Source organism: Oncorhynchus mykiss, chromosome 12, assembly GCF_013265735.2.
Source record: "Oncorhynchus mykiss isolate Arlee chromosome 12, USDA_OmykA_1.1, whole genome shotgun sequence".
Lineage (NCBI taxonomy): Eukaryota > Metazoa > Chordata > Actinopteri > Salmoniformes > Salmonidae > Oncorhynchus > Oncorhynchus mykiss.
This window is the reverse complement of record NC_048576.1, coordinates 67,062,325-67,073,573: the sequence shown is the minus strand read 5'-3', so window position 1 is coordinate 67,073,573 and position 11,249 is coordinate 67,062,325. Positions and strand designations below refer to the sequence as shown.

The following is an 11,249-nucleotide window of genomic DNA, read 5'->3' as shown; positions in this document are numbered from 1 at the left end:
TCATGAAGTGGAACGACATTTATTGGATATTTCTAACTTTTTTAACAAATCAAAAACTGAAAAATTGGGCGTGCAAAATTATTCAGCCCCCTTAAGTCAATACTTTGTAGCGCCACCTTTTGCTGCGATTACAGCTGTAAGTCGCTTGTGGTATGTCTCTATCAGTTTTGCACATCGAGAGACTGACATTTTTTCCCATTCCTCCTTGCAAAACAGCTCGAGCTCAGCGAGGTTGGATGGAGACCATTTGTGAACAGCAGTTTTCAGTTCTTTCCACAGATTCTCGATTGGATTCAGGTCTGGACTTTGACTTGGCCATTCTAACACCTGGATATGTTTATTTTTGAACCATTCCATTGTAGATTTTGCTTTATGTTTTGGATCATTGTCTTGTTGGAAGACAAATCTCCGTCCCAGTCTCAGGTCTTTTGCAGACTACATCAGGTTTTCTTCCAGAATGGTCCTGTATTTGGCTCCATCCATCTTCCCATCAATTGTAACCATCTTCCCTGTCCCTGCTGAAGAAAAGCAGGCCCAAACCATGATGCTGCCACCACCATGTTTGACAGTGGGTATGGTGTGTTCAGGGTGATGAGCTGTGTTGCTTTTACGCCAAACATAACGTTTTGCATTGTTGCCAAAAAGTTCAATTTTGATTTCATCTGACCAGAGCACCTTCTTCCACATGTTTGGTGTGTCTCCCAGGTGGCTTGTGGCAAACTTTAAACGACACTTTTTATGGATATCTTTAAGAAATGGCTTTCTTCTTGCCACTCTTCCATAAAGGCCAGATTTGTGCAATATACGTCTGATTGTTGTCCTATGGACAGAGTCTCCCACCTCAGCTGTAGATCTCTGCAGTTCATCCAGAGTGATCATGGGCCTCTTGGCTGCATCTCTGATCAGTCTTCTCCTTGTATGAGCTGAAAGTTTAGAGGGACGGCCAGGTCTTGGTAGATTTGCAGTGGTCTGATACTCCTTCCATTTCAATATTATCGCTTGCACAGTGCTCCTTGGGATGTTTAAAGCTTGGAAAATCTTTTTGTATCCAAATCCGGCTTTAAACTTCTTCACAACAGTATCTCGGACCTGCCTGGTGTGTTCCTTGTTCTTCATGATGCTCTCTGCGCTTTTAACGGACCTCTGAGACTGTCACAGTGCAGGTGCATTTATACGGAGACTTGATTACACACAGGTGGATTGTATTTATCGTCATTAGTCATTTAGGTCAACATTGGATCATTCAGAGATCCTCACTGAACTTCTGGAGAGAGTTTGCTGCACTGAAAGTAAAGGGGCTGAATAATTTTGCACGCCCAATTTTTCAGTTTTTGATTTGTTAAAAAAGTTTGAAATATCCAATAAATGTCGTTCCACTTCATGATTGTGTCCCACTTGTTGTTGATTCTTCACAAAAAAATACAGTTTTCTATCTTTATGTTTGAAGCCTGAAATGTGGCAAAAGGTCGCAAAGTTCAAGGGGGCCGAATACTTTCGCAAGGCACTGTATGAACTGATGTCCTACTTCTGAGGGAGTATTGGAAACTATAACGCCAGGCATGATGAAAATCGACATGGACACAACATGATATCTAAGGGCGTGCAGATCTCCGGTATAACCATAAACAACAATGGTCCTCTCTCACCTCTCAAGGCTTTGCATAGTTGGTATTACCAAGCCTTCTGTCTGACTGGACCAGCAGACACGGTGAACGTGTTGGCAGAGTGATTTGGCAGAACATGTAATGGGTCGAGCGGATCTACTGAGCGTCTATCTACGCTCTCCTCGTCTCACTGTCACCCTGGTTGTGTTTGCCCAAGTCCCAGTGGGTGGAGTCTATAGTGTTCAACTCAGCTGAGTGTGTATTTGTGTGACAGGAGGAGGGACAAAGGTTGTACCTGTAGCTCTACACCTGACTATCAGAGAGAGAGAGAGAGAATAGACTGAACAGGGGAGGACGAAGAAGACGAAGGGAAGGACAGCAGTAAAAGGATAAGCGTGGAAGAGGATTCTGAAGTGGATATTGGAGTGGGAATGATCTGATATTTGAATCAATGAATTTGGCTTTGCTAGCAGGGTTTCTCCCATAAACTATTAAGCTTTGGGAGGAAGTTCGCCTCCAGATCTCTACATATACACAGGTGAGGTTATTGCTCACACACACACACACACAGTATTGTACAATCACCTTGTGGGGACACACAATTCAGTCCCATTCAAAATTTTATTTTCCCAAACCCTAAACCTAACACTAACCTTAACCCTAAACCTAATTCTAGCCCTAGCTCCTAAACCTAAAACTAACCAAGGCTCCTAACCCTAACCCTAAACCTAACGCTAACCTTAACCCTAAACCTAGCCCTAGCTCCTAAACCTAAAACTAACCCAGGCTCCTAACTCTAAAACTAACCCAGGCTCCTAACCCTAACCCTAACACTAATTCTAACTTTAACCCTAAACCCCCAACCAATAGCATTTAAGTTTGTGGGGACCAACAACATCTTTTGTTTGTTTACTATTCTTGTGAACACACGTACACACATACACACACACACCCTAAGCTGTACCTTGACAGTACACAATTAACAACATTTTGCCAGATGTACAGCAAGATTGCAATAACAAAATATGGATGATCAAATTTGAAGAGCTTGTTGTGCTTGCTGCACCCTTCACGCAACATACCTCATTCAGATGGACACCTCTTAAACTGACTGAAAGTGGACTTCAGACACGATAGGCTTCCTTGGGCCCAGTTAGCAATAAGGACCTTTGAACGCTGAGCCTGTTGACCGTACACACACTGAGTAAACACTAAGCTGTTAGCACACACTGCACCTAACTGATTGCACTGTGCCTTGGTGACCGTATGCCGATGTGTCGACATTTGTATGGATTCAATACAACGCTCCCGCAAACTACGTCAGCTGTAAAATACCAACATGACACCGTCATTTGCGTAACTCGCCTTGACATCTTACTCTTCGCATCAATTTAACACATACCAAAACACGTATAGTATATCCTTAGAGGGCTTGACCACTGCCCTAATGGCCAGCATATTGGCCACTGTTGTGTCAAAGCCTGCTTAATGCAATAGTTTGACAGATGCACGAGAAGTGAGGTTGTAATTTTTTAGGGACTTTCCCCTCATGCTTGACCATGCTCCACATTTCGTAAATATTTGAATTCCCAGATAAGAGTCTAACGTTTGCATGGGAATGGAGCTATAGGCTTTATTGCAGACAGAGTTATCACCAAAGGTGACTTTCCTATCAGTGGCGTTAACCCCAGTCTGCACACACAGGTGGATGTTTACCATAGCGTAGACTTTCCACATGACTGGAAGGATTTCTACAGAGTGTACGGTGATACGGTCTCACTAGAAATCTGGGCTCTAAGTGCAGGTTTACTACCTGTAATGGAGTGAAATTGTGATTCTGATTGTTTGATCGATTTTCTGGATAAGGAATATGGGCATGATCATTGTTACCTTGAAGGGATTGCCTCTGGCCTAGCCTTTGGCCATTCCAAATAGTCACGCCACACAGCCACAGCCATAAAATGAATGAATCTCTGTGACGCACTTAGGCGTAGTGGGTGCGGAGTCAGGCGCAGGAGGCAGAAGGTACAGAACAATGCTTTAATTTCCGGCACAGAGAAAATAGCACACGGCCAATACAGGGCGCACATAAATTACCGGCCCAAAACCAGCACCTAACCAGTCCGGAGAAAAACCAAAACTGAAACGCACTACCACACACAAACACAGAAGAAAAATATGCCTGCACAAAGAGCAGGCGGGCCTTACCGGCTTAAATAGCCCAGCTAAAAACCTAAACAAGAAACAGGTGTAACCAATAAGACAAAACCAATAGAAAAGGGAAAAGGGATCGGTGGCGGCTAGTAGACCGGTGACGACGACCGCCGCCCGAACAGGAAGAGGAGCCACCTGCGGTGGGAGTCGTGACATTCTCTAAAATTGAGATTTCATGTTTTCTTATGGAATTCCTCATGACATCATTTAATCCAACTCAGTACTTGGAGCTTTACTGGAAGGAACCTTGTCTGCTGAGCTGGACTGGCTGTACCAACGACTAGTCCAGGACATGGTCCCGCTACTTGACGGAGGTTCTGCTCTGAGGAGGGGGTGATGTGGGAAATCTAGGTTACTGATGGCTAAAAGACAAGAGGTGGATGGAATTACGGAAAGACAGACAGGGTGGATGACCTGAGAATGAGCTATGTTGAATGTCGCTGACTGGCATTTCAATGGGCAATATAATGGGCAATAGAACTAATAAGGAAAACCGCTTGAGAAGGGTCATAAAGTGGGTTGCACTTTGACTGTAAGATAACCACCCACACATAGGGCAGTACTAGAAAGTCCGGTGACTGACATATGTGTTAGTAAACCCAGATAAGCTATTTATCCTTACAAATATGTCAGCTTGAATAACAATTGACCAGTAAAACTATCAACTGTAAACAAGAAATGATCTCACCTAAAGCCAGATATTCAAGACATATCTTAGACGGGCTATTATGCTGAGGCAGATAAAAAGACTTTGTAGCCCAGACTAGCTTTGCCTCTGAACGTTTCTCCCTGGCAGGAAACCAGTCAAAGGAACTCAAACATGAACATGTTGGCCAAGTGTATCCGCTGTTTTGTCATGAGAGAAGAAAATCTGTCTTGGCTTCCGCTTGTTCATCTACACACGCAAACCCAACCCTCAGCTATCAGGCCAAAAGTCACTAGGTTCAGTGGTGTAAAGTGCTTAAGTATATATATATATATATACAGTGCCATGCGAAAGTATTCGGCCCCCTTGAACTTTGCGACCTTTTGCCACATTTCAGGCTTCAAACATAAAGATATAAAACTATTTTTTTGTGAAGAATCAACAACAAGTGGGACACAATCATGAAGTGGAACGACATTTATTGGACATTTCAAACTTTTTTAACAAATCAAAAACTGAAAAATTGGGCATGCAAAATTATTCAGCCCCCTTAAGTTAATACTTTGTAGCGCCACCTTTTGCTGCGATTACAGCTGTAAGTCGCTTGGGGTATGTCTCTATCAGTTTTGCACATCGAGAGACTGACATTTTTTCCCATTCCTCCTTGCAAAACAGCTCGAGCTCAGTGAGGTTGGATGGAGAGCATTTGTGAACAGCAGTTTTCAGTTCTTTCCATAGATTCGATTGGATTCAGGTCTGGACTTTGACTTGGCCATTCTAACACCTGGATATGTTTATTTTTGAACCATTCCATTGTAGATTTTGCTTTATGTTTTGGATCATTGTCTTGTTGGAAGACAAATCTCCGTCCCAGTCTCAGGTCTTTTGCAGACTCCATCAGGTTTTCTTCCAGAATGGTCCTGTATTTGGCTCCATCCATCTTCCCATCAATTTTAACCATCTTCCCTGTCCCTGCTGAAGAAAAGAAAGCCCAAACCATGATGCTGCCACCACCATGTTTGACAGTGGGGATGTAACGTTTTGCATTGTTGCCAAAAAGTTCCATTTTGGTTTCATCTGACCAGAGCACCTTCTTCCACATGTTTGGTGTGTCTCCCAGGTGGCTTGTGGCAAACTTTAAACAACACTTTTTATGGATATCTTTAAGAAATGGCTTTCTTCTTGCCACTCTTCCATAAAGGCCAGATTTGTGCAATATACAACTGATTGATGTCCTATGGACAGAGTCTCCCACCTCAGCTGTAGATCTCTGCAGTTCATCCAGAGTGATCATGGGCCTCTTGGCTGCATCTCTGATCAGTCTTCTCCTTGTATGAGCTGAAAGTTTAGAGGGACGGCCAGGTCTTGGTAGATTTGCAGTGGTCTGATACTCCTTCCATTTCAATATTATCACTTGCACAGTGCTCCTTGGGATGTTTAAAGCTTGGGAAATCTTTTTGTATCTAAAATCCGGCTTTAAACTTCTTCACAACAGTATCTCGGACCTGCCTGGTGTGTTTCTTGTTCTTCATGATGCTCTCTGCGCTTTTAACGGACCTCTGAGACTATCACAGTGCAGGTGAATTTATACGGAGACTTGATTATACACAGGTGGATTGTATTTATCATCATTAGTCATTTAGGTCAACATTGGATCATTCAGAGATCCTCACTGAACTTCTGGAGAGAGTTTGCTGCACTGAAAGTAAAGGGGCTGAATAATTTTGCAGGGGGGATTTCAGCTGGAAACAGAAGTGTATTAATGATCAGAAATGACTGCATCAGAATGGAACTAACCCCAATCTCAGGTTTGCATTAGCATTAGTCGATGTAGTAGCAGTAGTAGTCATATCTATTGTGATAGTGGTGGCAACAATGGTAGAGGGGTTGATAATGGCAGTAGTAGTGGCAGAAGTAGTGACAATGGTAGAGGGACTGATAATGGCAGTAGTAGTGGCAGAAGTAGTGACAATGGTAGAGGGACTGATAATGGCAGTGGTAGTGGCAGAAGTAGTGACAATGGTAGAGGGACTGATAATGGCAGTAGTAGTGGCAGAAGTAGTGACAATGGTAGAGGGACTGATAATGGCAGTAGTAGTGGCAGAAGTAGTGACAATGGTAGAGGGACTGATAATGGCAGTAGTAATGGCAGTAGTAGTGGCAGAAGTAGTGACAATGGTAGAGGGACTGATAATGGCAGTAGTAGTGGCAGAAGTAGTGACAATGTTAGCACGGCGCTTGCTATTTAAAGAGCAGCACCTCAGTACCAGAGATTGGGCAACCCGTGAGTGTTACCCCATCGTAGAAAGGGTTTAGCTGAAATATGAGGCGCTGTATTAGCAGCCAGCACGTTTAGCTTGGCCAACACACAATAGGAGTAACCCAATCACCAGCGGTGCCCTGTCATCACTCCACCATATGGTGCCTATTGAGTTCCCCTGAAATATTCAGGAGAGCTCAGTCTGTTCCCCCTGACACAGATCTATCTGACACAGATCGATCTGAGCTGGGCAGTGTTGGGAGTCAGGTTACTGTGGTTAGGGCTTATGGTAAGAGGTGTGGCAGGAGTTTGAATGGGGAATGGGAAGGGAGTAGTGAAGGGATTTACGTAACTCTCCCTCCCTCCCTCATTCTTCTCTCTGAGAGGTCATGACTCATGTCTGATCCATCTTCATTGTAAACGTTGGAGCTATAAAGCTACAGTTAACTAACTTATTACTAAACTTCTCTCGCTCTTTCTCTCCCTACACCAACCCAAGGCCCCTCCATTCTTACATCCCGCTCTCCCTCCTCTCTCTGTGTGTGGTCATGGCTGACCCATCGCCTGGCTGGTGGAAGCTCACCTTCCTACGTAAGAAGAAGTCGGAGCCCAAGGTACTGTACGAGATCCCAGCGGAGTACGGCAGCAATACCACACCCCACGGCGGAGCCCCCGGGCCAGTAGAGGGCGCCACAGAGGACAGCCAGTTGAACGCACGTCTGGAGAGGATAGTGGATAAGACCACCACCAAGGGACGCCATGTCAAAGTGTCCCACTCAGGACGTTTTAAAGAGAAGAAGAAGGTCAGGGCCACGTTAGCAGAAACCCCTGATCTGTTCCCTGGTCACGAGCCTAGCAACGAGAACCTCTGAGCTGGGAAACAAAGTTCACACACACACATGCATACACACCAAAAATTCATGGCTTTCTCTATTAAACTAATTCATGCACACTCAAACACAGAAGACGTTCTCTGCCTCTCCCTCATTGGTCACACCATTTCATACGGTGCCCTCTATCACACTCAGTAACACTCATAGAGATGGAGGGCAGTGCATCCCACTGGGACATGTCGTCTGTGTCAATCCAGCCAGAGATCTTTGTTCTTTATTCCCTATAAATGGGGACTGACTGGGAGTCTTTGTATGCATCTTGGTATCACACTCTCTGTCTCTTCCATCTATAATCAGTGGAAGAATGGGACACCTGATTCTCCCCTGTCTGTCTGCTTCATACCTAGGCCATGTTTACATGAACAGACGACCTTTAATGAGGTGCTATTAGTCATCTTCGGTTTTAAATGTTCAACAGATCACAGGAACAGAGAGGAGTTTCAGGGCATGCATATTACATTGTACAGTCATTGTACAGTACAGAATGTGTACTTTACTGGTGTTGCTAAGTTTGTCATCTGTACAAAGCAAATAGGTAACGTATGAAACAGACGTTTGCATAACAGCTTTCTGACCTAGAGGACATGGTTACCGACTGTTGGAGGTTGACTGGTTTCCATAGCGGCAGACTGTGTCACGTGTCATTCACAAACATGTCACCTCAAAAATCAATTGTTCTAAAATCAATTGTTCTAAAACCTGTTTTAAAACCTGAGTATGTATATATATATATATATATATATACACTTGACATCTCTATCCCTTTAAAATGTAATCTCAAACTAGACAAACATTTCAGTTTTTCTTTGAATTGCACTTTCTAATGTAAAAGTCAAGGACTGCTTCATAGATAGACTGCAAGGTTTCAACACAAGTTCTATGCATTTCTCCAGTGTTGCTTTAGTATTTGCAAGATATTGGCAGACACTGAAGCCAACACAAAACCAGAAATGGAAGAGGAAGCGAGACACCCCAATTGCTGTTTTTTTCTGGTTCAATGAAAGTCAATGAAGTACTGTAAGTAGACCAGACCTAGCTGCTATTGCATTGGTGGCTATGGGAGACACACCCAGTTAAGTAGACCGGAACTGACTATTTATTTTCGATGGTAGAAGGCCTGAGTGAACTCTCTTCATTTATCCACCATCTTTGCTAAAACTACACATGAGATCCCTCCTCTACAAAGACTGAAAATGTAAACTTTCATTTCATTTTCACCTTCTACACTTAATGACAAAAATCCCTTTCATTGAAAGGGTGCTGTACATTTTGAATAATTTTGTAAAATAAATGCAGACTTGTTTTATAAATAAAATATACATATGATTTTATTGAAACGCTTAAGGATCTCTCTTGTGTTACTGTGAACTCATTCCATTACCTCTTATAGGATGATAATGATAATGCAAAACAGTGCGACAAAAACAACAACACAGAGTTACACATAAACAAATGTACAGTCAGTAACACAAAAGAAAAGAAAAATCTATGTACAGTGTGTGCAAATGTAGAAGAGTAGGGAGGTAGGCAATAAATAGGCCATAGAGGCAAAAATAATTACAGTTTAGCATTAATACTGGAGTGATAGATGTACAGATGATGATGTGCAAGTAGAGATACCGGGGTGCAAAAGAGCAAGAGTGTAAGTAATAATATGGGGATGAGGTAGTCCGGTGTGCTATTTACAGATTGGCTGTGTACAGGTACAGTGATCAGTAAGCTGCTCAGACAGCTGAAGCTTAAAGTTAGAGAGGGAGATATAAGACTCCAGCTTCAGAGATTTCTGCCATTTGTTCCAGTCATTAGCAGCAGAGAACTGGAAGGAAAGGCAGCCAAAGTAAGTGTTGGCTTTGGGGATAACCAGTGCAATGTACCTGCTGGAGTGCGTGCTATGGGTGGGTGTTGCTATGGAGACCAGTGAGCTGAGATACGACTGGGCTTTACCTAGCAAAGACTTACAGATGACCTGGAGCCAATGGGTATGGCAATGGATATGTAGTGAGGTCCAGCCAACGAGAGCATACAGGTCGCAGTGGTGGGTAGTATATGGGGCTTTGGTGATAAAACAGTTAATGATGCCCTCTAGTGGGAACAAGCCCAATGTTTATCTCAAAGTTGGTACATTCGATCTAGACAGAAGGGTTGGTGTCAATTCCATTTTAATTCCAGTCAATTCAGAAAGTAAACCAAAATCCAATTCCAATTCGACATTGCCCTTATTGAAAAGCATTGAAGAGACTTAGAATTGGAATTTCAGTGTACTTGCTGAATTGACTGGAATTGAAATGGAATTGACCCCAACCCTGCTAGGCAGGGTCTATTATGGCAGTGGATCCCAAACTGTTAATTCACATGAACCCTTCAGGAACATGAAACAATACACAATTAACAACTTATACTACGTATCAGTTATAAAATATTAATACATGCTATTTTGATGCTAATACTGTCCTTTGGACCTGCATATCCAGGCTCATCGGGTGTGTAGGTAGTCCTACTATGATCAAAATTGTATTTGTAAATTATATTAGGGATTATAAAGGATGGAATATCCTGTACATTAAAATATAATATCATACATTTAATACACTTGTACAATAAAATATCCTATGGCTATGATCCAACATTTTACAAGTCTGCTATGGCAATCGACTACCACCAGAGGGCAGTGATAAGGCAGGGAAATCAGAGCCATACGCAAAACTCCTTTGACAGAGAAAGATAGAGAGAGAAATAAAGAGAGAAAGAAAGAAAGAAAGAAAAATAGAAACAGACAGAGATAAGGGGAGAAGTTAATTCGAGGAGCAACAAGGGATGATAAAATAGAATGAATGACACTGAAGAGGCACATTGACAAAAAGGAAAATGAATGTGTGCCTGTGTGAAAGAAGCGAGGATAGAGTAGCAGAGGTAAATAAGGTCTGATGACATGGAGTCTGAACTTGCTAAACATATCAAGAATCTCGTGGACCAGTTTCATGGGCTTTAGTAGCCTCAAATGCAGAGAACTTGCTTACGAATTGGCACATCGAAACAACAGTCAAGAAATAGAAGGGTAAGTTATATTGAACAGAGTACAGTATACTGATCAAAAATATAAACGCAATATGCAACAATTTCAAAGATTTAAACTGAGTTACAGTTCATATAAGGAAATCAGTCATTTGAAAAAAATACATTAGGCCCTAATCTATGGATTTCACATGACTGGGAACGCAGATGTGTATCTGTTGGACACAAATACCTTAAAAACAAAAGTAGGGGCCTGGATCAGAAAACCAGTCAGTATCTGATGTGACCATTTGCCTCATGCAGTGCGACACATCTCCTTCGAATAGAGTTGACCAGGCTGTTGATTGTGGCCTGTGGAATGCTGTCCCACTCCTCTTTCATGGCTGTGTGAAGTAGATGGATATTGGCGGGAACTGGAACACGCTGTCGTACACCTTGATCTAGAGCATCCCAAACCTGCTCAATGGGTGACAAGTCTGGTGAGTATGCAGGTCATGGAAAAACTGGGACATTTTCAGGTTCCAGGAATGGTGTACATATCCTTGTAACATGGGACCGTGCATTATCATGCTGAAACATGAGGTGATGGCGGCGGATGAATGGCATGATAATGGGCCTCA

At 42.8% G+C, this 11,249-nt stretch overlaps 1 protein-coding gene across 3 annotated transcripts; it reads left to right on the top strand.

Annotated features, from left to right (window-relative positions):
• Positions 1 to 1,895: 1,895 nt before the first annotated feature.
• On the top strand, positions 1,896 to 8,948 carry LOC110538083 (proline-rich protein 15-like protein A). Of its 3 annotated transcripts, none has more exons than XM_021624659.2 (2): positions 1,896 to 2,142; positions 7,224 to 8,948. In XM_021624659.2, exon 2 carries the CDS (start codon positions 7,273 to 7,275, stop codon positions 7,594 to 7,596), a length of 324 nt encoding a protein of 107 aa, XP_021480334.1. In that variant the 5' UTR covers positions 1,896 to 2,142; positions 7,224 to 7,272; the 3' UTR covers positions 7,597 to 8,948. The 3 variants fall into 3 exon arrangements, with proteins under 3 accessions (XP_021480334.1, XP_036794015.1, XP_036794016.1); XM_036938120.1 differs by lacking the exon at positions 1,896 to 2,142 and adding an exon at positions 3,886 to 4,132; XM_036938121.1 differs by lacking the exon at positions 1,896 to 2,142 and adding an exon at positions 6,142 to 6,272.
• Positions 8,949 to 11,249: the final 2,301 nt, after the last annotated feature.

Coding starts and splice junctions, on each gene's coding strand:
- LOC110538083 (XM_021624659.2), top strand. CDS start 7,273: ATGGCTGACCCATCGCCTGGCTGGTGGAAGCTCACCTTCCTACGTAAG.